This window comes from Ixodes scapularis, unplaced genomic scaffold (assembly GCF_016920785.2).
Source record: "Ixodes scapularis isolate PalLabHiFi unplaced genomic scaffold, ASM1692078v2 PGA_scaffold6__148_contigs__length_123643588, whole genome shotgun sequence".
Classification (NCBI taxonomy): Eukaryota; Metazoa; Arthropoda; class Arachnida; order Ixodida; family Ixodidae; genus Ixodes; species Ixodes scapularis.
The window spans coordinates 44,104,510-44,131,723 of NW_024609881.1; the positions used below are offsets into that span (position 1 = coordinate 44,104,510).

The 27,214-nt window shown below is 44.4% G+C and overlaps 1 protein-coding gene across 1 annotated transcript; it reads left to right on the top strand.

Moving 5' to 3' along the window:
- Positions 1–636: 636 nt before the first annotated feature.
- LOC120840047 (juvenile hormone acid O-methyltransferase-like) lies at positions 637–19,696 on the top strand. Its single transcript, XM_040210482.1, has 4 exons — positions 637–666; positions 14,013–14,618; positions 17,928–18,084; positions 19,530–19,696. Exons 1-4 carry the CDS (start codon positions 637–639, stop codon positions 19,694–19,696), a joined length of 960 nt encoding a protein of 319 aa, XP_040066416.1.
- Positions 19,697–27,214: the final 7,518 nt, after the last annotated feature.

Below are 27,214 nucleotides of genomic sequence, written 5' to 3' on the forward strand. Positions count from 1 at the left end.
AGTTTATTTAGCAGTCTCGAACGCCACTCAGGGGATCACACGTGTTTGAAGCGCATCTGGGAAGCGGAAAAAGGCGTTTAGCTACTCAAACTACGTCGTAAGAGGTTACTCTTCACCCGTTACAAACTGCGTTATTACAATTTCTTACCTAAATAGGTGATCATGAAAACGTGCGCGAACTCCGGTAGCGTCGGCGGGGAAGGCGTGCGGGCCCGAGCGGCCAACGGAGTGTCCTTTGCTCTCGGGCGTGGGGCGCTTGCGGGAAGGGGGGGGGGGGGGGGGGGGGGGGGGGGGGCGGGGCGGCTTGCACAAGCTGGGAACAGCCGGGGCGTATACCACGTGACTCTAAGGACCAATCGCGCTTCTCTCGTTACTCCCTTTTCTCCTCTCTCTCTCTTTATTTCTTTTTTTTTTTTCTCGCGGCTTTGTGTTTTTGACGAAAGCCCTATACGTTACCCGGAACTACAGATTGCAGACGGCATTTCAAGAATTTATTATGCCAGTAAGGTAATCCCCTCGTTAAGTAATAGCATAAAGCACTGTAGAAGCTGCGACTAGATGATTTGAGATAGTGGACCCCTGGTAACAGAGGGTATATAAAGAACGCACAGTTACGATGACGACAACTGCTACGCCATGGAGGACCAAGGCACTGCCGGAAACCCTGTAAGTGGGCCTAATAATTAGGCCTATTTATTTTTTTTTTCACCCAAAGTATGCATGGTATACATTTTTGTAATCAGCGCGACGCGGGCAAATAGGCTGCATACTTTTTTGGCAATTGGCCCGGGGCAAAATGTTTTTGGCAGTTTTTAGATCGTGTTTTGTATCGTTGGAAGGGGCTCGTCCAGACGAGTCCAAAGGTTTCAATCCCGTTAACCTAGGACCCATAGGGGTTGATAAATTTGGGTTTTAAATGTTTTGAGTCGGGATGAAATTGGTGCCATCAGGCCCGACAATTTTGCAACTTGCTACTTTGTACACATATCTACATTTAAACTTAGAGCGATGCTATATGCACTACGTAGTGCACTTTGGACGGAAATTGCTAAACGCACTACGCGGAGAGCTCATGCCGCTCGGGCCACCCTTTTTCGAACTGCGCGTGTATCACTGGGGAGCTCGTTAACACAGCCCCCCGCCTGTATTCACGCCGCTGCTAAATAGAAAAGTTAACCAGCACACGCCGCTTCGCGGTGTCCAGCCGGCAACCCAAGCCCCGCTGTCCCCGATCTGCGTAGTTTCGTCGACAACATTCGGTGTTTTTTTTTTTGTTTTTTTTTTTTTTGTTTTAGTGTTTATCGCAAAAAGAAATATAAATATCGCCAAATGCCTTGACAAAACAACGTTCAAGAAAAAAAGAAAAAAAAAGAAAAGGGCCCACCGCGGCTCGAACCCGCGTCCACTTGTGTACGAAGCGGACCCTTTCGTCGTTTACCCTGAGACTGGGTTTTTCTTTTTGAAGAGCAGAAGTAACAGAAAAAACAGACAGGTCTTCAAAAAAAAAACCAGTCTCAGGGTAAACGACGAAATGGTTGACTTCCACCAGCTAGCCTGTACTTTGACTCTTTTCACCTTAACCCCTACGCTATGCTACCGCTTAGAAAATTTGTTGTGACCATTCGTTTTATACGAGACAAACGTAGTGCGTATAGCAATTTCCGGCCGAGCTGCACTCCGGAGTGCATATAGCATTACTCTTAAACTTACTGTTTTAGAGGGGATATTTCGTGCAAACAATGCCTAACTACTAGGTAAGGACAAAATCCAATATAAAAAATAAATGCTAAGCAATGACAGCAGGACAAAACTAATCTAGTTAATTTGAGAAAATCAAAAATAGCAACTGCACAATCAGAAGAAATAACGAATGAAATTAAGCCCGAGTTTATTTTCAAACAACCCCGTCATGTAGTAGAAAATAAAATTGTAGGTGTACCTTTAAGACATAAGATCATACCATCTCAAGCTAATCCCAAATGTGATAATTTGCACAGATAATAGTTAATCTCTTTTTCCTTTATTACAACAATCAGAAATAGCAACTATTGAATGTACATGTAGACATATCAAAATAGTACTAATAAATATTTATATATTTCCAATATGTGACTTTGAACAAACTTCAGACAAACTAGACAACTTTCTTCGTTCTCTAACAAATAAGAAGATAATATTCGGGGGATTTTAATGCCAAACACGAACTATGGGGAGGTTAAGGCCACAGACAATAAAGGAGAACTCTTAAAGGGATACTTCAACGAAATTTGAAATATTCCCGTCGTGTTCAAAAATAGGTTGAATATGATCCACAATACCCGTAAATGACAATCGCACGTTTGTATTTTGATCCTGGTGGCTGTATTTTTCGTTATAAACGGCCCACTCTGGCAAGCGCTCGGAGAAGGCCCAGCTTAGAGCACGTGACATCCAACGCAATCGTGACGTAGGTCGTCTCAAGACGAGCAAAGCTACGGCGAGGCTGACGTCGAGAGGATGGCCTTGTCATTCCAGCCACCGAAGCGGCTGCTTTTGTACGAATTTTGAGTGAAGGGTTAATCTTCTATAATCTTCTAGGGGGACAATAGCGACTTCTGCGACACACAAAAGGAATTCTCGGGAAGAAGGGAGTTCCTCCTTCCCCCCTTCTCTCGTCGTGGCCGGAGACGAGACAACCTCCGTCACTAGCTGTCAAGGTTCCAAGACGAGCATTACAAACGAAGCGTTAGCGACAGCCACCAGGTGCTCTTTGCTAATCGTTTAATTCGTTTTAAAATTCCTTTTCGAGACTTTTTTAACAAGATATTGGTATGTTCCATGTGATACTGCTCTTTTGAACACATATAGACCAAAAAATGAGCGCCGAAATTTCGTTGTAGTATCCCTTTAAGTAAATTTGTAACAAGACATCACCTTTTTACTCTTAATAGTAAACATTTTCCAGCAACCTTTTAAACAAATAACGGTAAAAGTTGGATAGATTCAATGATTGTTTCAAGCGATATTCTAAATAAAATATCTTACTGGGAAATATCAGATAAAGAGTATTTAAGCGATCATCAATATATTTCATTTGGCCTAATGTAATTAAAAACTCAACCACGGAGACAATTAACAATAACTGGTTTAACAAGACAAAATGAACTTATCAAAAGTTACCTCTGGTTAAAATCTAAATATTTTGTGATTTAACAGGGGATATAATAGAGAATAAATTGTATCAATTTTATTACTAATTTCACAAATGGATTAAAAATGAAAGACGTTTACAACTCTCCGTAATGCCGAATTAGAGGGCAGCTCTAGGGAGGTGAAGGGGAGGGCCCGGAGGGGAGGGTATGCCCGTGTGACGTCATGAGGGTGACGTCACACGTGACGCTCTCCTCGTGACCTCTGTGACGTCATCCTCGTGACCCTTGTGACGTCACTCGTGAACCTCGTGGCCCTCGTGACGTCACTTGTGACCCTCGTGACGTACACGTGACGTCATTGTGGGAAACGTCCCATAATGCATCGCCAGGTTGCGCCGACGGCGACGCCGCTCAACACGGAAAAGGGCGCCTAAGAGCTGCGCTGTAAAAGCTGTGAAAAAAAATGTTAGATATAGTGCGAATACTACACCATGGTCGAACTCAGAACTAAAAAAAATCTGAGTGAAATTTAATGCGTTACGCAGAAGACATCAAAGATGCATCAGTACAGAACTAAAACCACTATATAAAGAAAATATTACGATTTCAAAGAAACGATTAAAAAGAAGAAAAAACTTAGCTAAAGTAACCTCATGAAGGAACTTTTGTTACGGAAATACGAAATTATCACTATTTAGAGTACCTTACAAAAAATCACATTAAAGAAGTTAAAACACCACTTTTCACACCTTTAATAACCAAAACAGATGGAACCAGCACCACATCCTGCTAAAACCAGTAGATCATATACTAGATAACCTTTTTAAAAAGATGACGTATCCACAGACTGTGATATTTTAATTATTATAGGAAATAAAATAATGGAACTCTCAGTAAATGCTGGCGACAATCTATTCAATTACCAGGAAATAAATATCATCATCAATCGATCGTTTATGTACAGAAACAGCCCCTGTGGTGGATAAAATAACATGTCCTATAAAAGTACAAATATGAACCTATCATCCACATTTTTACATAAATATGTTTTTTTAATATATTTATAACTCGTGTTTACAATCAGACTATTTTCCAAAAGTATGGCAAGTCGGCAAAGTAATTCTATTACATAAACCAGAACGTCCAAATAATCCTACAACCACATATAGACCAATCTGTTTAAATTCACTACTTTGTAAAGTCTTAGAGCGATTACTTTATAATAGACTATATTTTTACTAGCAAATCAAACCTATTACACCAAAATAAATTTGGGTTTTTTCATAAGAAATCTTCCACAAAAGCACTATATAACTTCACTCAATATACCCGTAAAATCAAACTATAACAAAAGGTTGGCACAGTAATCTCATTAGATTTTCAAGGAAAATTTGAATCGGTATGCTACCCTTTAATTCGACATTTCTTAAAGAAACATAACTGTCCACCAAATCTATAATCTCGACTCCGCTTGCTCTTTATAATAGAACTATTCACTATCAATCAATCAATCAATCAATCAATGTTTATTTTTCTCTTGTGCTAACCAACAGCTCGAAAGCCTACTGGGTTAAGCACACCCAATTGAAATACACCCAAAATACACAGTAAACAAAATAAAGAGTTGTGAAAAAAAAACAAAAAAACATGCAAGCACACAAACGTGTATATATGCCAATTAAAAACACATGCATCAAAATGATCGTTCTCCAAAAGACAGGTTTGTACTAAAAGTATCGACGTCAGTAAATTGCGTGTTTAAAACATGTTGGATACGCGAAACCGGTGATGCGTTTCGAATGAGGTCTGGGTAAAAGACCCTAGGATTTCTAGAGTTCGTTCTAAGTGGTATACGAAAGTGAACACAGGTGAGGAGAGTAGGGCTGTCTATTGCATTATGAATTAGCCTATGTAAAAACTGAACATCCCGAATGGACCTTCTTTTACCTAAGGTGCCCAATGTTAATTTTGCTAAAATCGAATTATATTCATAAAAACACTTTCTTCCAAAATATCGGTCGTAAATGATGCGCACAAATCGCTTGTGTACATGTTCTATACTTTCACTTGCTGTTATAGATATGCAGTTCCAGACTACAGATGCAAATTCTAGTTTCGAGCGTACATGGGTACTATATAATTTCAAGAGACAGTGATGAGTGATAAATGGTCTAGTTAAGCGAGACATTATTCCTAGCGTGCGCAATGACTGGCTGATAATGGAGTTTACATGAGAAAGGAAAAAAAGATGGTCGTCCACAAGAACACCTAGGTCTCGCATCTGCGTGGTCCGACAGATCGTTTCATTTTCCAGAACATATGCATAGGATAAATTGTGACGCTTTCTTGACAGCGACATGACTTTTGTTTTGCGCAGATTTAAGAAAAGATTGTTAGAACTGCACCATTCTATCACTGAACGAAGATCGTCCTGCAGCAAAGTACAGTCAGTGACTGAGGTGACCTCCCGAAACAACTTCACGTCATCTGCGAACATAAGTAATTGAGAGTGTTTTACGGACGACACCAAATCATTTATAAAAATAAGAAACAACAAGGGTCCAAGGTTTGAGCCTTGGGGCACTCCTGATATAGAAATGAATGGACGAGACAAGAAGCCAGATACCCTTACACAGTTCTGCCTTTTATGAAGATAACTCCTAAACCAGGTATTGTACTCAGGACTCAGGCCATAGTCCCTAAGTTTCAGTAATAACAGCTCATGATTGACCTTATCGAAGGCTTTGGACATATTCAGATATATTGCGTCTACTTGGCCCCGAGACTGAATAATTGGAAAAGCAAAATTTAAAAATGTGCACAGATTTGTCTCGACGGATCTGCCTTTGACGAAACCGTGCTGTACAAGAACAAACTTTCTTTTAAAATAATTATACAAACGATTGTACACCAGCTTCTCAAAAACCTTTGAAAATGCATTGAGAAGGGAAACAGGACGATAGTTACTAACATCACTAGAATTACCTGACTTGAAAATCGGGACTACTATTGAATTGAGGAGTTTCAGCGAATATAGGGGGCGCTCCGATAGATCCAACATGGCGGACAAGAGGGGGATAGATTTGCGACGCCCGTAGACCGGTAGCGTATAAATAGAACAAAGCGTGTCGTTCTCTGTTTGTTGCCGTGTGCGAGACGATCATCATTTCAACCAAGACCTACCGTGATGCTACAGATGAAGTGTTCAAGCCAGTCGAAGGCAAGAAATCTTGCCATAGTCAAGATAGGTGTGCAAGTGTTCGACGTGAGCTCTCACGCTGGTGCAGCTGTCATCAAGTTGAACCGAATGTTCGCGGGTCCAAAGAAAGGTACATATCAACAATGTTCGCGCGTTCAAACTATGACGCGTACTTTATCTCAAACTAAACTTATCGGTCTGCGGCTACGAACATTTTCCTTGACGTGGCTTAGATGATGTAACCATTCAGGCCTCGCATTATAAGGTGTTGCGAACTTTTCGGTTGTTCTAGTTAATTGTGCTAAAAAGCGGTTGGATGGAAAGTATGACAACTACAGCATACAAGGGACGATTGAGGTCTTTATCCTGCGTTCTATGTATCGAAACATCGGTATCCTTGGTGTTATATTGCGATCAGCTGGTCGCCGATCGTCCTGTTTTTACGCATAATGTAAACAAGCCCCGGAAGCGCCAATCTCATTTCCATGTGCTTGTGCACCACTACAAGCCTCATTTTGGCTCTTGTGGAAAGCTTTATTGTAATAGCAATAGTCTCATCGGTCATTCGAGTTGTATGTGCCACGGTGATATCTGCTGTGTGTGATCTGCTGACAAACAAGTCCGTATTAAATGCGAGGAGGAGAACGAAGGTAAAGCGTTTTTAACTGTTTTCTTTTTACAGAACAGGGCAAAGCTTCTAAAACAAGAGCAACCTTAGCTGATATTTGAGTGTGCTCAAGAATGAATTGCAAAACGTTCTTATGCCAAGTGGTAGATGTATGCAGTTGATTTTCTGTTTGCTTCTGCATTGTAAATTGGAAGATATGTATCAGCAGAAGACATGTGTCCTTTACAAAATGTCTTTTATTAGAGCAAATAGGTTTTCATACACAACCGAAGAGTTCAAAGCACCATTTAATTTGAGGCCTGAATGGTTACATGATCTAAGCAACGTCAACGAAAATGTTTGTAGCCACAGACCGATAAATTTAGGTTTAGATAAGTATGCATCATAGTTTCAGCCTCAAACACTCAACATTGTTATGTACCTTTCTTGATGACAACTGCACCAACGTGAGAGAGCCCACGTCGTCGAACACTTGCACACATATCTTGACTATGGTATGGCAAGATTTCTTGCTTGAAGTGAAGATCATCTCGCTACGACTAGCTACGACCACCCACCGCAGCGATGCAGGCACCGAAGGGGCACAACGCAGTCAGTCGTCGTCACCGGACGCTGCTCGTTTGGCATTCACGGCTTTCCGCCTAGGTGCTTCGTTTGTACTTGGCACCGAGTGTTCTTTTCTGTGCTTGTGTGTGTGCCGAGTGGCTAGATATGGGCCTCAAGAGCACTTCTTCAGGCTCAATAGCGTTCGCCGAAGAACTTCTGAAGAAAATGCCACCCAGGAAAAAAAGCACAAAGACGCAACGCACCAGCTTTGTGGACTATGCACTGGGTGCGGAAATCGGGCCCTGCGAATTATACACCAAATGCAAACTATCTAAACAAAACAAAAACATTTTTAGGCTCAAATTGGCTTCTGTGGACTATACGCCTGGACACTGGTGCCCGTTATTATGCATTGTACATTCACTGCTGTTTGTTGTGGCTTGAGAGTGCCTTCCTGTAATGATGCAGAGGGGTCCACTGAACCTTGAAATAAAGATATTTAAGCACATCTAGATGCAATGTCTCTTTAATTTGCCAACAGCACGCCAATGGTCACGATCAAAACTCACCGAGTCAATGGGCAGTTTTCCACAATATTTATTGCCATGTAATCACCAATTTGGTCCATTAAAAGTCTTGAGCCTGTAGCACATCCATTCTGGATCTGCAAAGCTTATGCTGTAGACGTGCGTCATCATATGAGCATGTTTCTTACCAATCTTAAACGTAAAACGCTAGTTATACAACGACATTCCCATATCACATTTTTAGCAAATTGAATGGTCTTACCTGTCATACTGTTACCTTTGGAAGTAAACCAATTCACAATACCACCAGTAGAATACATCGTGCCAAGCATTAGTGCCGCATGTGGCACAAAAAATGTCCTAACTAGGGAAGCAAACTTCATCGATCGTGTTGATTAAAGCACTCAAGTACGGGCGAAATCATCAATCAAAGAAGGTCACTCGAAAGGGAAGTTTGCTCGCTGAACGAATATGACTTTTTATTGGGCGTTCCGCAATGTAGGCCGAAGACATTCACACCGTGATTGGTAAGAAGCATTTTCAATCGGTCGTGCGAGCGCAAAAACAACAACAAAAGCAAAGGTGGATTAGAAACGCGATAGATTCGCCTTTGCACGGAGTACTTACACTCAAAATCGTGTCAACATAAAGCGACTATGGCCCACCTTGCTAGCAGCAATCTTAAAATTTATCCGTGTAGTCGTCGAACCCGTGCACCAACCGAAAGCGTTGCTGCAAGCCCCTCCGCCGTCAACTTTGAGTCGCTGTCGAGTCTGAAGAACTCTGCTCTATGAGGTCCACATCCAGCCACTGAGCACATACAGAAGCACAGGGAATAATACTCGGTTCCAAGTGCAAGCGAAGAACCCGGGACGGAAAGTCCTGAATGCCAAACGACCTGCGTCGGGCGACGGCGGCGACTGACTGCGTAGTACACAGGCTGCGCTCCTTCGACGCCTGCATCGCTGCGGCGGGTGGTCGTAGCTCGTCGTAGCAGTTCGTGTCATCTCTGTTGCTCGTACCGGAACACTAGAGCCGCGTAATATTCTTGCTGCCGAAGTTTATAAGCCTACGTTCGCGGCCAACGCATTTACACAAAGCCAACGCCCAGCGAGCCTATCCCCCTCGTTCTCTTTCGGCGACCGGCCGCCAGGGCGGTGACACCGTCGCTGAAACTCCTCAATATTTCCATTTTTCTGGAAAGACACCACTCTGTATAGACAAGTTAAACACTTTTTCAAGAACAGGAGCAAAACATTCGGCACATCCTTTTAGAACGAAGTTGGGAATACCATCTGAACCTGTGGACAGTTTAGAATTCAGCTTTCCAATAGCTAAAAGCACTTCGTGAACAGTACATCTAGTAAAAGGTAAATAGTCATCAAAAGTAGTATTACATGTCATGGGTAAAGGGGTGTTGACATTGGAAAAGCATGAACTGAAATGATGCGAAAACAACTCACAAACAGATTTTGGGGACGTTTCAATAACTGACCCGTTGCTCAGCGTTATATCATTTAACGTTCTTCGTGGTATGCTTTTTCACAAAGCGCCAGAATTATTCTGGTCGCTTGTTCAGGTTACGCTCCGTCTGCCTGCGGTAGTGATATTGGTCGTTAGCAAGAAGCTTTTTTGTTAATTCACGACAGATGCTAAATTTTTCATACCATAAGCCGAGCCTCGTTTTTTTATATAATCTGTGGTAACGTAATTTTAATCTCAAGTAATATCGCAAATCTTTGGAAAACCACTTAGGGTACTTCTCTGGGCGGTTGGTGCGCTGGGGAACAAACAAGTTCATGGCATCATTGACTACCGCTGTGAAACTATCCACCATCGAATCTACGTCAGAGCATTGTAAGACATCAGTCCAATCATATTGTTCAAAATATTTGTATAAACTAAAGTAATCGCCAGCACTGTACGCGTACCGTAGTGCACCAGACGAAACCCTTGACCTTAGAAACATAGAAAACGGAACCGTAAGGGGAGGATGATAAGCATCAGGGGTGACCAGGGGATCGTCTACACGAGCCACTTTCGAAGTAGGAATGTTAGATAAAGCCAGATCAAGAATGTTACCGGAACAGTTTACGAACATGTTGTGTTGTGTAAAATCATTAAAATCTATGAAGTTAAACAAACAAGACGCTTTTTGACGTGTGCAGGAGCTTTCACTGTTAATACGACCATTAATCCAGTCAAGTTTCGGTAGATTAAAATCCTCGTATAGTTGCACGCGATATTTAGTAACGTCTATTTCATTTTCAAGAAAATTAAAGTGGCTTACAAAGAGAGCCGCATCTGAAGCGGAAGTGAAATAATATGCTCCAATTAGAAAGTTGAACCCGTCACCAGACGGTATCTCGACCCAGACGGATTCTTGATAGGTTTCCAAATGATTTCGCCTATGTGCATTCAGTGATTGTTTGCAAGCTATCAATACACCACCTCCATATTTTATCCTGGAAGTATAATCACGATCTCTACGAAACACAGTAAAGGCAGGTGTAAAATATTCACAATTCGCAATGCCGTCATGAAGCCATGTTTCTGACAATATGACAATATCGTAATCGGTACCTAGCAGATTGGACATAAATTCATCCGATTTTGTTCTAAGGCCGCAGACATTTTGATAGTAAACGTTAAGATTTCGAGCCATGAGTACCTTCGGTTAAACTTTCCGCTGCAACCACGTAATGCCGGGAATTAGGTAACCTCCCCAAAAAAGGGCGAAAAAGAGAGCCATCTGGCCAGACGTCTGAGTTATTTAACACTTGCAACGACTCCTCGTCAACGGCAAGATGGAACGAGTTATGCGTGGGGTATTTTGTTTTAAGTTGCGTGTAAATCACTGGCTTGTCCCCGATAACAGTTGATACTATAGATTCGACGTCAGTGACGCTAGTGGATGGGTCCCGACGGGACACAAACAAGCCTTTGGAAGGTGGTGGGCGAGGCACCGCTTTGACGGTGCAATTCTTGGCTTCACCAAATGAGGCCTGAGGCCTTGGACGGCGCTCCTGGTTAGCTCGCGGGAAACCCGCGTTGTGGGCCATGCTGGTAGACTCACCGTTGCCTGGAGGTGCCGACGAGAACGGTGCCCTCTGAGCTCCGACATTCCCAGGATTATCGCGGGATAGTCCCCAAGGTGGGGCTAGGGGCCGGGGAGCCAACGCCACAGACGCATAGGATGGTTTCGCCGGCGGCGAGCCGGCGGGTGCCGCGTCCTCGGGGGAAACCGCGATTGCTTGTTGCGCAGCTGTCTGGCTTACAACCGCTTGGCGAAGTTGAGCGACTTCCACCCGAAGCGCACTGTTGTCCGCACGTAGAAGCTTGATCTCGGCCGTCAAAATATCCAGCCGAGACGTTAGCCTCAGCAGCAGGCCATAAACTTCTGACGAAACTGCAGCCTGTGAAGTGTCAGCGCTGTCCCCTCCGTTGATGCTGAATCCCGTCTCGCCATCGGTGGGCGTCGCTCCGCTGTCATCAGCATGTTCGCTGATAAGCCTTGTCGACGAAAAATCGCGGGTTCTATAATTTAGAACTTAGTACAATACAAACGAAAGTAACTTTGGGATGCACACAGGGATCTTCACTGTGTTTATTATTATGGAATATTGTAATTAAATGCTAACCTCCTAATGCATACATTTATATATGCACTTGCAGAAAATGTGGCGCTCGGAAATTATTTTAAACAAAATAACACAATGGGCAAAAGAAAGTTAGCATCTAATTACTCGAAATGTTGCTGCCTACAAATAGCTCCAGGAAACAAATACAAAAAGCACCTTCCACAAATCAAGTTCACCACAATAAGTTACATTTATAAGATACGAACAGGAACTGAAAATGTTAAGATTCATTTTTGACCCCCATTATCATTTATTCAGCACGTAACATGTCTCAAAATAAAATACTTAAACACACACTTAATTTAGCTCGTTTTTCGTTTGTGCAATGGGGGCCTGAGCGGGAATCAAATTAGAAAAATTCATTTGGATTCTATATAGCGAATATAGTAAACGGTGCACCTGTATGTGGAAAAAAAAGAACACAACAGTCATTTAAAAATAAATTTTATTTCTGCTCAAAGAATTCCAATATTAAAAATATGCCAAGCTTATCGCACTACGTTTAATGCTAGTCTGCCAGCTCTATGTGATACCAGACCAATAACGATAACTTTCGATTTAGAAACATTTATGTTTAGTGTATTTCAAGAGAGGAAAGCAATTAACCCGTCACCCAAAATTCTTACCAAAGCCAACTTCCCTCTCCTCCTTTTACATGGTGGTCAAAAGTATGCGATGTGGCGTCAGTGTAAGGAGCCGTTTGTTCTCTCGGAGGATGGTTCCTCTCCCTTTCCCTGCTGACATTAGCGGGCGTTATGCTGCAGCTTAAAGCCGAGCGAGATCACGTAAGCTTCTCGTCGCAGTTCCTTCAGCTGCCAGTCGTGGCTGCAGGTGGGAGAAGAAGCTCAACTTTTGCTTTAGGATTATGCAGCGTAATCGCGACATTTTTTAATGACGGAGATGTTTTCTCTATCCGCCGGGACACGATAAACAACGTAAACATGACGAGATGCTAATTCTTTCAATCTTAAGATCGTTGCATCCCCCCCCCCCCCTTTACTATCAGGGCGTATGGACCAATTTCTAACCCTGGCTTCCTACTGAAGATAAGATAGCTCTCAAAGATTGCATGCATGGATGACCCCTCAATACTTATGTGGGTAGTTGCGGACTAGTTTTGTATACTCGGGCTTCCTCTCAGCTTTATAAATATATGTCTCAATGCGCACTGTTGCTGTGAAGATGGGGGAAAGATATATTCATTAAACTAATCAATACTTTTGCAAGCACGCTTTCCAAGCAAGCTATAAAAAAAATTCGCAGCCTTGAGCATAGAGTAAGCTTTAAACATATGCATGCCCAATGAAGACCCTTTTAATATCAGGAACGTTTGGACCAGTTTCTAACCCTGGCTTTCTACTAGAGATAGATTTCAAAGATTGCATGCATCGAAGACCCCTCAATACATAAATAGGGAAGCGCGGACTAGTTCCGTAGCCTCCAACTTCCTCTTAGTTTTTTAGAAAAAAAAGTGTCTCACTTCTATTGTTTTTATGAAGATGAGGGAAGGATATATTCATTAAACTAATAAATAATTTTGCAATCACTCTTTTTCAGGAAGATATGAACAAAACATATAAATGGATACAGAGAAGAGATTGAACGAACTAGTATAAATATAACTTTAGAGATAGTATACTAGTATAAAAACAAAGAAACAAGCAAGAAGAGACAGGGAAAAGTGTAAAGATTCCGGGGAGAAATAGGTTATTATTACAAAATATATTGACTATAGAAGAAAAAAGGAGAAAAGAAGGAACCGAGGGGTGCTATGGGTGGTTAAGGGCGAAGACCTGAAAAGAACTTCGTTTTGATAAGCAAACATGAATACTCTAATAAACCCAATAATACACACTTGACTTCTTTGATATTAGATTGAAAAAATAACGCAAGCAAAAGTAACCAGTAAAGAAACCTCGTCGTCGCCTCAAACGAAACATAAGACCAAGAGGAACAAAACTAAATGGACAATATATTAAACTACGACATTATTAACCAGAATTTATAATCGATGAAAGCCCGCAGACAAAACACAAGCCTGTATTCCGTTTAGTAGTTTCGTTGCGTCCCCGTTTTTCTTTGATTTGCTTTTAAATCAAAATTTACTTTTTGGTCATATTAACCCCTATTTGTTTATTTTTAATTGGTTTCGGCCTGTTGTTGCGCTTGGTGGTGTAGGGAGAGAGACAAATTTTATTTTTATTCATTTCAGCTCTCGTTTAGAAACTTAAAATGAAAATTCCTCCCTAGGATAGTATAGATTTGGTACGCTCGAACTTAAAGTGAAACGGATTGTGATAGACATTATTGACAGTGATTACTTCCAATTATAAATTTCAGAATTTTCACTGGAAGAAAACTACGAGTCAGGTCGCTTCATCTCCCTCCCGAAACTTGCTGGGTCCTCTAATCGCAGAAGCACTCGAAGAGCCTCGACCAACAGCGATGTTCATCCCGGAGGTATACGTGATGGCCAACGACTTTCAGCGAACGCTAAACATCAGGACGCTCGAACGACTGGGGACATCTTTCAAGAGGAGGCCCAACACGGGCCAGCAGTTTATGGACATAGGATGTGGTACCGGCGACTTCACTCGCCAAGAACTCCTGCCACGCTGCCAGCCCTGCAGGAGGATCGTGGCAACGGACATCAGCGAAAGCATGGTGGGCTTCGCGAGAGAGAACTTTGCCCATCCGCAGATCGAGTACCAGGTGCATGACATCTCGAAAGACGTGTCGGGACTTGTGAGGAAGTACGGCCAGTTCAACCGCGTCTACTCTTTCTTCACTTTACATTGGGTGAAGGACCACGTGACCGCTTTCAGAAACATGTCCGACTTGATGACCTCTGGAGGGGAGTGCATGCTTTTCTTTGTGGCTCGTTCGACAAACTTCGAGATGTGGAGGAGAACCTGCCTGATGGACCAATGGAAAGCGTATAGAGAGGTAATGACTTTGCTAATATGGTGAGTTGTGTTCTTTTTTTTTAGATGAGTCAAATTCAGACACCGAAATTAAGCCAATTTCGGCTGAACGTCGCAGTATGTCTGGAGGTTCATCATTTCCACGAGGTACTAATTTGTAGTCGACCATATTATGATATAAAAACTCATTCACAGGTGACTACGGTTCAGGGTTGAAAGCTTGTCCGATAAGTACAGATTCCTGTTTATCTCGGTGTTTCTTCAGATGGATGTGGCTCACTAAAAAAGAAGAAAAAACTCGTCATATATTGTTCTAAAGCAAATGATCTTACATGGAAACCCTGCATGAACTTTGCGGTCTCGTGTTGATGTTCTCCTCACCGTAGCAAGACGATGGGAGGGTTTTATAAACAAGCACTACAACGCAATACTGCAAAAGTGCACGCACACTGTATACTCACTCCTTACAAATAAAAAAAGAAAGGGAAATCAAACGAGCCGCGCTGACTCACAACTCATTTTATGTACAGGGTGCCGCACGAAAACATTACAGGTTTTTTTTTGTACCGCAAAAATGAACTAGGCATCGCCGACCGCTCGTTGTCCGCCCAAAGGTAGCGCTAGAGGTCGCAACCAGATGAGTTTCAGCCCGATCCGATACCTTATTCAAAAGTTATAAGGGATTTTCTGAAAATTTCAATGGGAAAATGGAGCCCATTTTTGACTGTTTTCAGTTTCTGGTGCAATAGAGCCCCATGTATTCGGAAACTCCGTCGGTCGCCTTTTTCCCATATAAATTATCAGAAAATCACTTCTAAATAAGGAATCGGATCGGGCTGAAGCTTTGGCATGTGGTTGTGACCTCTAGCACTTTCTTAGGGCGGAGAATGAGCGCTACCTTAGGGCGGAAAAGTTGGCAGGGCGCCTTGATATTCTTGGAGACGTTCGGGGATCGATTCCAAACAAGGCGGATTTTTTACAGAGGCCACCAGTTGCCTAGAGAGCGTCAATATCACGCCATCTCATGTGGAAGTCTACTTAATCTTATTCGAAGGAATAATTTGTTCAGTCCGGCACGCTGGAAGGCGATCGATACGCTACAAGTTTGCCGTAAAAATGCCACCTGGAAGGGAAGGACCGCACTGTCCTCCTCTGACGTCATGACTGGATGGATAGGTGGATGGATGGATACGGCTGAACCTTTTGAATCGGGCGACGACTTGCGCCACCAAGCGGACATCGGCGTCGCCACGAGAACGCCTTGCAGCGTCTCACAACAAGCGCTATGCCAGCACTAGGCGACGCCAAGACGTTCGTGTCTACCGCTTTGTTACATACCTTTTTCGAGCAGAAGGGTGTTTGCAACTTGAGTGGGTCAAAGACTCTCCAACGATGCCTTAATTCCCGGGTCTTGTCCTCTATGTTGTGTTTGTCATAGGTTCCCAGAACTCGCAAAAACGGAAGCCGAAAGAACTTCCCCAACCAATAGCCACTCGAGGCACCTAATGCGCCGCCCAAACGTCACAGTGACGTAAGCTTCACGAGGGAGAAGTGAGTGGTCAGTTTTAGAGCGCAGCTCTAAAACGCTCATTTCCGTGTTGAGCGGCGTCGCCGTCACCGTCGGCGTAACCGCGCGCGTTGCATTATGGGACGTCGCAGTATCTCCGCTAAATTTAGCGGGAACACTGCATTGGTGTCGAGGTCATGTGACGACAGTTTTACCGCTACATTAAGTGGGGAAACCGAATGCACAGTGTTAGATTATGGGACGCCACAGACCTACACACCAATTCAGTTTCTTCGCTAAATTTAGCAGGGAACTGAATTAGTGTTGAGGTCACGTGGCGTCAATTTTCCAACTAAATTTAGCGGGGAAGCTGTGGGAGGAGGGGAGAATATGAAGGAGTAGAAGGGGAGGGTACGGAGGAGGAGGAGGAGTGAAGGGCACGGATGAGGAGGGGAGGCTATAAAGGAGGAAAAGGGGAGAGTTCGGGGGAGGAGGGGAGGGGAGGGAAGTGGAGGAGGGGAGGACACGAAGGAGGAGGGTACGAAGAAGGAAGATGAGACGGAAGGGGAGGAGGGTGCAGAAGCATTATGTGAGGAGAGTGACTTATATTTGTACATATAAATATATTGTTCTCAAATTGTTTAGCACGGTATATCGCAAAATCAAAATACCTCAAAAGCTGCGCTCTAATTTCCCATTAAAGAGATTTGTAAGAGTCTTTTTTTTCTACCACCGGTGATGTGACTTGATCCTTTTCAAAGGCGCTTCGACACTATTCATGTTCTAGCCATACATTTTCACTGCAGTGTGCTTGATAACGCCACTGCCCCCCAGCAATTAACGTCCCTCCAGTTCGTCCCCCAGCTATTAACGTCCCTGCGCAAATTCCCATTCATGAATGAATATTCTCTTTGCTGACGATTATATAGGTCTATAAAGTACATTGTGCAACACTGTTACCATAAACCCGCCATCGCTGTCTTTTAGAGCGCAGCTCTTAGGCGCCCGTTTCCGGGTTTAGCGGCGTCGGCGTCGCCGTCGTTGTCACCGTCGGTGCAACCTCGCGGTGCATTATAGGTAAATTTCTCCGCTAAATTTAGCGGAAAAATTTCCCCGCCAAATCTAGCGGGAAAATTTCCGTGCTAAATCTGGCGGAAAATTTTCACCGCTAAATCTAGCGGAAAAATTTCCCCGCTGAATCTACCGGAAAAATTTACCCGCTAAATCTAGTGGAAAAACTTCGCCGCTAAATCTAGCGGAAATATTTCCCCGCTAAATCTACCGGAAAAATTTCCCCGCTAAATCTAGCGGAAATGTTTCCCCGCTAAATCTAGCGGGACATTTTCCCCGCTAAATCTAGCGGAAAATTTTTTTTCTGGGGGGGCACATGACCCTTTCCCTCCCCCCTTCCCCCCCCCCCCCGAGAACGCGTGACCCTCAGTACCCTTCCCTCCTTCTCCTCAAGCGCTGCGCTCTAATTCGGCGTTACAGGGAGTTGCAAACGGCTTTCATTTTTTTTTTTTTCGAATTTAGTTGTCACAAGAGCAGCAGCCAATCTCTGAATGCAACGAGTGCGTGCTGGGGGTCGGCCATTCGAAAGGTGATGCCCTGCCGTTCCCATCCCGCCAGTGATTACTGCTGGACAGGACGGTGAAGACACTGGCTTACTTGTAAAGTCATCGTACGATTCTGCTCCTTATTGTTACTTGTCTTGCGAGACATGTACTAGTACAACAGTACGAACGTTTTTATTTCTGGAATGACGTAGTTGGTAGTGTTCCGATTGTACGAGTTTGGTTAAACGCACCCTTAATCCTGTTCCAGATCTGCGAGAAGTTTATTCCTGACCGCCAGGACAGTGAAGACCACGCCAGCCTCATATCTTACATGCTGGACATTCTGAAAACTGTGAACTTGAAGCCCCATACGTGTGAAATTCTAACAAAAGCTTCTCTCGCTGAGGACTTGGAGGAGATCATTCGTAAGTCGTTTTTAAATTCAAATTCTTTATTTGTACCAATTTTGGGAAAAAGGAGGTAGGGAAAAAAGGCAACCCGTTGATTGAGAGACGAGTATTAACCCTCCGCCCTAAATTTTCCAACTTGTACAAAGTTAAACTTCAAAGAAAAATTTAAAAAAAGCCATCTTCGATTTTTTTAATTCATACTGAGAGCTTTAAACCATACTCTAATGTGCATCCACACACAAAAAAAAATTTCATCATTTTGTTTTTCTTCAAATTTACATCGGTGCGAAGTGTACCTACCATGCCAGCATGTTTGCCCAAGGCCACAGAGATTATCTTTTGATTCCATGTATTTCATGACTAGATATATTTTAGCTGTATTCGGGTATTGACCTCAAGTTCAAGTATTCTACAAATTAAAACAATACCTGCATTGTTCATCCTATGTATTAATTTAACCAAAAATCCTCCTTTGTCCTTCAATATTGCAAGGTCTAGAAGCTTTAGCTGACTCTTTTCCATAAAAGCGGGACAAAAACTTGTAATTTTTACAACTTTATTTTTTCTTACAGAAAGCAGTAGAAAAGTAAGAACAGCAGTGCAGTATGAAATATACAATATCTTATACCGCGGTTTCCACTCACTGTTCGAACGCGTACGGACGCAAAATTCCGGCGTCCTGCGTTCGAACGCCAGACAGTGCGCAAGAATCAAATGACGCACTTGTACGCTCTGATTGGAGGCGGACAGATACCACCCGTTCAACAGGCGTAAAGCTGGCAGGGAGAAAACGCGGATGATAATGCAACCGCGAGCTTATCATTCAGGTTTTCGTACCGCCAGCCTTGAGCCCGTTGCACTAAAGTCACTGTACCCTGCGAACGTAGCGCGAGGTGCACGTCGGTGCAAGAGGCACGTGCAACGTGCAGCCTTCGGGAGTACGGCGGCACAGCGCAGCACTGAGCTATATTTCAGACACCATGTTCTTCCCAGAAATGGCGTGCGCCACGTGTCTCGAGCATTTGTACAACAATGAATGGAGCCAGTTGTCAGTTCATGAGGGGCTTTACGTTGCACTAGTGACTTAGGCGCAACACAACGCTCCCCGCTCGCTCCGAATATGTATAAACTTTCCTGGCGCTTTTCGATGACGCTCAGCAAGTTTTCAATTGGAACCATATGTTTATATTCATGAATTAAACAGTTAAAGAACTGATTTAGTCCATTATGCAACCTAACGAGACGATTAACTTTTTACATTATGTCCCCTTGTCCGTATAACTCGTGTTAACAGACCACATTAGTGTAGTTTTCAACGGTTTAAAAACAAAAACTGAAAAACCTGAAAAAGGAACCGGTAATTGGTTTTTACGTTAGTGTTAAAAAGCAGAAAATAATTCGCTCAATCTGTTAAAGGGTTAATTACGCAGTTGATGATTGAAGTGTTTTCTATGTTTCAGGAACGACTATCGCTGTCCTTCCGTTTTTGCCACTACTTCCGGTCGAATCAAGGGCAAGCTACAAAGATGATATGGAAAACGTCATTCGCTCATACTGGAAACAAAGCAACGGCGGAGACCCACATTATTACACCGATATGTTTGTTGTCCACGCTGGGAAATCTTGATTTAAAAATAAATGAACTTAACCACTTGTGTAAGCACAACTACAACAGCGGCGAACTTAACCCTTAAACTTATTCGTCATCATCATACAACTGTTCACAGGCGCACCCTAGAAGGAAATGAACCCGACACGCGTGCATATACAGGCATTCTCGATGCTACCAGCACAACAACCAAAGCACTTCCGGTTTTCGCTGGACAATTCAATTAAGCAAATCCTCCCTCGAATCAGAAAAGGGGACGGTATAGTTTGGCGATAACGTTCGGAACGGTAGTTTGGCAACACCACTAGCCTCTCCCGTCCATCTTACAAGTCTACGAAAGAAAACAAACCAAACAATCGCAGACGAATCCGCGTCGCACCTCGAGACGCGAGGTCGAAGCACGAGCAATTATCGAGCCCCGAGTTGACCTAACCGCAAACAAAGCAGCCGTTAGCCTGACCAACTCAAGAAAGCAGAACACCCGCAAGATGAAAGCACCCGAACACCGCCGGCACCGTCGGCACAACGAGACCCAGGAGAAATGCTTGCAAGAAGAGAAAACCAATTCATCCACTTGGTCAATTTTACACCGCCATAAAGCGGATGGACCCCCGAGCCGACAGACCCCTGTCAAACACGGAGAGCAGGTTGCTAACACTGGCACTGCGACTCTCTGCAAGACAAAGCCATCAGGCCCTCCGAGGGTCCGTTGAATAGCGCTATGCTAATCCACCCCATGGCCATCGGGTCTCCAGATGGCGAGCTTGAAACAAGAGCTAGAAACAAAACATGAGCCCAAAAAAACACCAAGTTTCTGTGGCATATTCGAAGAGAGGGGGGAAGCGCGATCAGTTTCAATCAGTGCTCAAAATGAGAGAGGGCAGTCGAGCCCGTGCCTTAGACTGCACTGCCACGGAAACTTGCCCCCGAGTATATAAATACTGAGTTCATTCGAGAGGGACACCCGTTTCTTCAACATTCCCATTGAAGTGCGGTTCTATATCCACAGTTTCCGAACTGATGAAGCGAGTAAGCGGTACCACGTCGTTGGACAGCTGGCTGCGTAAGATACAGAGGACAGTGCAACATGCTGTGGAACCCGAGTTAAGCAATACTCGAGGTTTTATGATATGTTATTTTAGTAATTATGCTTCTGTGGTCTAGATGGCTCGAATGCGTTGGAACCGCTCCTTGGCACTCAATACAGTTCAGCAGCTTTTGCGTCGGCATTCGGTTGCAGCAATAGGTTGTCATTGCAGAAATTATCAGAGACTGCGGTGACGACAGCAACATGACGGGCATAAGCAAAAATGGATCAAACACAGCTGACTTGCTATTGCCAAATAAATCACTTATGTCGGTTCTGAACCAAGAGGAGCACTAATAAGTTGAATAAGTGGAACAGCTCCCTAAAAAAAAACACATCAGAGCATCTTGGTGTAACACCAGAAAACCCTGATGTAACACCCAGCGATCTGGTGTGTCCCCCAAACAGGCTGATGTAAACCGCACACCAGCCTGGTGAGCCCACCAGAGGCTGGCTGATGGCTACACTAGATGCTTGTTGAACGCACCCGGTCAGCGTGACCTTGTGAACTTGTTGGCACGCCAGACGGCTTGATGTGCTCATCAGACTGTGTGTCAGACATACCAAGCAGTTCACCAAACACTTCAGCCTGGAGTGGTTCATAATAATAATAAGAAGAAGAAGAATGATCATTATGATAATGATAATGATGATGATGATGACGAAGATTATGATGATGATAATAAGTATTTCAAGGATGTTCTTCAACTTTTGAAAAGCAACGGATCTGTCCGCCCTACTTGTCAGATGCCGTTTGGTGTTTCCATAAATCGTAACAGAAATACTAATAAAAATTAAAAAATCAGCTGTCTTTGTGACGTTTTTGAAAGGCGTTCAACTTCTAAATACACAGCGTTTAGGGCCTCTTGAGCTTCCCCTTGGGCGGGCACACTCACGAGGCCACAGAAGGGCACACTGCCATGGGCTTGTAATCTAAAGCTTTTTTTTCTATCTTAATATTTGTTTAAAGCAAGCCGTGAAAGCTACACTTCTGCGGTTTGTGTTGGTGAGTTAGATGGCAAGGGGAAATCGTATATATGGCCGATCGCAATGATCAATCGATTAATGAAAAAAAAGTGTTAATTTACTTTTAATTATTACAGACATAAGGCTCCAAATGGAAACTTGCTGAGCGTCATCGAAATCCATTAAATCAGTAATGTATAAAGACTTTGAGCGCATGCGAAGCGCAGTAGTGGACTAAAGGTACCAGTCGCGCAGCAGGGGCCAGGCTACAGGTGCGATAATGCTTACTTAGGGTTTATTTTGTGGGGTCCTTGCCTGGTAACAGTAGGTGCAGGAGAGCTAGTAACATTGATTATATTTTCAGTGCCCGAGACTGCAGCACAAAAATCAGAACATTTGGTAAAGGAAGAGACAGAAAAAGGGACATCTCGAACTCAGATACTTTCCTTGCTTCCACGAATCCTCATGCACCCAGAAATCGAAGGCCGACTGCAGCCATTACTGAACTTCTACAAAGAAACCAGTTACATCAAACGCACCCTGGTATCCCAAACATTGGCCAGATGCACAGAAACTAACCTCCCTTCTCTGTCCTCTTCTCCCACCTTCAAACTGAAAAACGAGTCCAACCTTCAGGAAGGACTGGTAGTTTTCAAGACTGACCTTCAAAAAGCCCTACCTTCTTCTCCATTTGCACGCCTTCCTGACAGCAGCATCGAGAAGCAACTGTTGTTAAGTTTGAACACGGGACATTGTTAGATTGAAACGTGTGAGTTTGTTGTAAAACGCCTGTGCAATGGGGGTAACAGTATATTCGGCTCGTCTGAATTGTCTACCACAAACGTGACTACAGCAAAACGCTAAGGTTTTCTTTTTTTTTAATTAATGTATCAACAAATGAAACCTTGCATCCGCTTGTTTACTTCCCCTAGCGTCCTTCCATCATGGCATTCAAATTAGTATGTTGCTATTTAATGGGACAGATAAAAGAAATGTTCGTTTATTCTAACTAAATATTTTAATTAGCAAAATGCAAATGTAACGTATATGTAACGACACGTTCCATTTTTTAAACTGTAACGGGTTCCTTTCTCGCAGACGGAGCTTGTAACGGGAACGCATTCCAAAAATCAGGAGGAACGAGGAACGAACTTCCGTTCCTCTTTTTGAGGAATGTGTACAGCACTGCTTTCTCCACGGTGCTCCCACACCCCGGCGGTTCCTCACCTATACACCAACTCACGTTTACAAACAAACCGAAACGCCCCTAACGGACGCCAAAGGCGCCGCGCATGCGCCATGCAGTGTGGACAAGAAGCTCGCCCTCGCCCATAAACAGACCATTGGAAAGCGATGTTGTCGCGTCGGTGGGAATGTTTGTTCTCTTTTTCGCGTTCGAATTGTTGATTCTACGTCTTCCTGGAAATGTCGGACTACTTTTAGCGGCCTCAGCAGCAAAATTAACTAGGCTCGTTACACCCCAAAACTTTGAGTGAGTAATGTGACAGGCGGCGACTCATTCCCCGTTTGACGCCGCAGAATGGACGCTGAAGCCTGATTCGCATGATGAGATTCCGCTCGCAATTTACAGTCGCGTCGTCGCTCGGGCTGCAAAAGCGTGTACCGTAGCTGAGATAGTCTGCGTCAATACTTAGAATCGCAAGCAGAATCTGGCCAAGTAGATCGGACATAACAAGTTGGTGATGGCCACTGATAGAAATTATCATCATCTCTTTGCATCTAGCGTTTACACCGAGCCCACTTAACCCAACCAACCTTTAAACTTAAAGGTCTTTTGAGGCTTGCACTTACTTCTTATCGCAAGTACCGGGCCCACGTTTGGTTTACGGGCAGGTGTCGTCTAAAAGAGCAGATGACAAGCAGAAATTTTTGAAAGAGCAGACGACAGTTTGAACGATCAGGCGGCCGTTCGAACTTGAAGACGCACTAAACGTAGTCCGCAGGTGGTCCGTACAACTTGGCGGTTTTCGGGCGTTCATGTTGGAACAAAACAAATAAATCTGATGACCGCAAGTATCCGTGAATTCAACCCAAAGTGCTTCCCGCCCAAGTAATCGTGGTCCTACGGCGTCTGGTTTTCCCTTTTCACTTCAGATATTCACGTTCTCGGACGAACCGAGTACATCAAAACTGACCTTCAAACCTTTCTCGACTCTTTTTGTACAGCCCCAGTCGCGGCGCTTTGACGAGAAGGCAGGTTCGTCTCTGGTCTTCTCAAAAGCAACGCAGAAATGCACGTCCCCCATGGTGACTTCCGCCCACAGACCCAAACCGGAAGTGCGCTCGACGCGCCACCACCGCGCCGTGACGTAACAGAGTTGAGTTCGTGTATACACGAACTCATCTATGTTACGTCACGGCGCGGTGGTGGCGCGTCGGTTGCACTTCCGGTCTGGGACTGTGGGCAGAAGTCCCCATGCCAGACGTGTATTCCTGCGTTGTTTTGAAAGGAACCAGACAAAAACCTGCCTTCTCGTCAAAACGCCGCGACTGGGGCCGTACCAAAAGTGCCGAGAAAGGTTTGAAGGTCAGTTTTCACGTGCTCGGTCCGTCCGAGAATCTGGATATGTGCCGTGAAAAGGGGAAAGCAGACGCCGTCGGACAACGATTGCTTAGGCGGGGAGCACTTTGGGTTGAATTCACGAATACTTATGGTCATCTGATTTATTTGTTTCGTTCCAACATGAACGCCAGAAAACTGTCATGTTGTGCGGACCACCGGCGGACTACGTTTAGTGCGCCTTCAAGTTCAAACGGCCGCCTGATCGTTCGAACTGTCTTCTGCTCTTTCAAACGTTTCTGCTGGTCGTCTGCTCTCTTGGGCGACGCCGGCCCGTAGACCAATCGTTGGCCCGGTGCTTGCGATAAGAAGGAAGAGCAGGCCTCAAAAGACTTAAATTTGAAAGTTGGTAAGCAGGCTCGATAAAATAGTAGATACAAGGAGATGTTGATCATTGTTACCAGTAACAATCACCGACTTGTTAGGCCTAATTCACTTGGTCCGATCCTGCTTGCTATTTTCAGCATCGACGTCGACCATCTCAGCTACGGTTCAGGCTTTTGCAGCCCGAGCGACGTCGCGACTGAAAATTGCGAGCGAAATATCATGCAAATCAGGCTTCAGCGTACATAATGCGGCGTCCACGCGGAATGAATCGCCACATGTCACATTATTTACGCGAAGTTTTGCGGTGTAACGAGCCTCGGTAATTTCGCTGACGCCGCTCAAGTAGTCAGGCATCGCCAGGAAGACGTAGAATCAACAATTCGAACGTGAAAAAGGGCAGGGGGACTTACACCGACACCGACAACGTCGCGTTCCAATGGTTTGTTTATGGGCGACGGTGAGCTTCGTGCCCACACCCCCATCGCGCATGCGCGGCGCCGGTGGCGTCCGCTAGGGGCGCTCCGGTTTGTTTGTAAACATGAGTTGGTGTATAGACCAACTCATGTTTACAAACAAACCGAAGCGTCCATAGCGCAGAGCCGTATATGTAGAGAGTTTGGTCAATGGGAGGCGCGTGCAGAGCCAGGGCGTGCGGCAGATTCGGAAAGAGGACTTGGCATGCTCTCTTGACCAACCAGAAACCGAAAAGTATCCCCTAGCGGTGGTAGGGAGAAACAGTTCTGATCAAAGGTCTATGTTCGTATATGGTTTTAATAAGCGCGTAAGAGTGAAGTGTAGTAACTCTTCGTGGTTGAAAATAGGATGCACGTGTTGTTTTGATCATGATCATGCAGAAAGATGTACGGAACGAATGCGCCGCTCAACTCCGTTTTGCGCGGACAGAGCGTGATCGCTCGGACGGCAGATTCCTGGCCCTCGGCGCTTGGCGTAAGGATTATGTCGATCTTTCCGCTAGTCGCACTCTTCCACCATCATTTTGGATGAGTGTGATTGAAACATCACGTGTACCATATTTTCAGCCATCGAGAGTTACTCCAATGCAGTTATCAGGTTTGTTTCTCGCGACCACCGCCAGGGTATTATCTCCGGCTTCTGGTTGGTCACATTCGAATTTCTGAAGACGCCCTGGAACACGCCCAGCCCGCTTTCGGGCAATGGCGCCTCCTCATTTGTCTCCTATACTTCCCAACGAATGACCAAACTCTCTACATATACGGCTATGCCATAGCGGACCCCACTGGCGCCGCGCATGCACGATGGAGTGTGGACAAGAAGTTCGCCGTCGCCCATAAAACAAACCATTGAAATGCGATGCTGTCGGCGTCGGTGTCAGTCCCCGTGCTCTTTTTCGCGTCGGAACTGTTGATTCTGTGTCTTCCTGGCAATGCTTAATTACTTGAGCGGCCTCGGTGAAATTACCGAGGCTCCTTACACCACAAAACTTAGCGTGAATAATCTGACATACGGCGATTCATTTTGCGTGGACGCCGCAGTATGAACGCTAAAGTATAATTCGCATGGCGAGATTTCGCTCGCAATTTTCAGTCACGACGGCGCTCGGACTGCAAAAGCGTGAATCGTAGCTGAGATGGTCGACATCGATATTGAAAATTGCAAGCAGAATCAAATTAAGTGAATCAGGCATAACAAGTCAGTGATCGCCACTGGTAACAATGATCAACATCTCCTTGTATCTACTGTTTACGCCAAGCCCGCTTACTCCAACGAACTTTCAAACTTAAATGTCTTTTGGGGCCTGCTCTTACTTCTTATCGCAATTACCGAGCCAGCGCTTCGTGTACGAGCCGGCGTCGTCTGAAAGAGCAGACGACAAGCAGAAACGTTTGATGAGCAGACGGCAGGTTGAACGATCAGGCGGTCGTTTGAACTTGAAGACGCACTGAACGTATTCCGCAGGTGGGCCGTACACCTCCCCGGTTTTCCCGCTTTTATGGTGGCAAAAAAAAAACATAAATATGATGCCCACAAGCATCTGTGAATTAAACCCAAAGTGTTTCCCACCCAATCAATCGTTGTCCGACGGCGTCTGGTTTTCCCTTTTCACGACACAAATCCAAGTTATCAGACAAACCGAGCACATGACAGCTGATCTTAAAACCTTTCTCAACTCTTACTACAGTCGCGGCGTTTTGACGAGAAGGCAGGTTTTTGACTCGTTTCCTTCAAAACAACGCAGGAATGCACTTCCCGCATGGCAACTTCCGTCCACAGCCCCAGACGGGAAGTGCGCACGACGCGCCACCTCCACGCCGTGACGTAACATAGTTGAGTTCTTGTATAAGCAGGTTCTGGTGTGTAACGAACGAGCGTCCAATTTTTAAGCTACACAGGAGGACTTTGTGGAAATTACTTTTATTACAAGAGGTTTCCCGGGCACCAAGTTCTGGTTTGATCACAGCTTATTATTATCGCCTTACTTTCATTCGAATCGCCATAGTCGTACAAGTGACAATCTTATGCCCCTTTTAAGTTATTGGTGACGTACAGGGCCATTTTATGGTAAAAGGTTCTGGGAAGAGGCGGCTAGTTGATC

Coding starts and splice junctions, on each gene's coding strand:
- LOC120840047 (XM_040210482.1), top strand. CDS start 637: ATGGAGGACCAAGGCACTGCCGGAAACCCT. Junction 667..14,012: donor AAGGCACTGCCGGAAACCCT/GTAAGTGGGCCT, acceptor TATAAATTTCAG/AATTTTCACTGGAAGAAAAC. Junction 14,619..17,927: donor AATGGAAAGCGTATAGAGAG/GTAATGACTTTG, acceptor ATCCTGTTCCAG/ATCTGCGAGAAGTTTATTCC.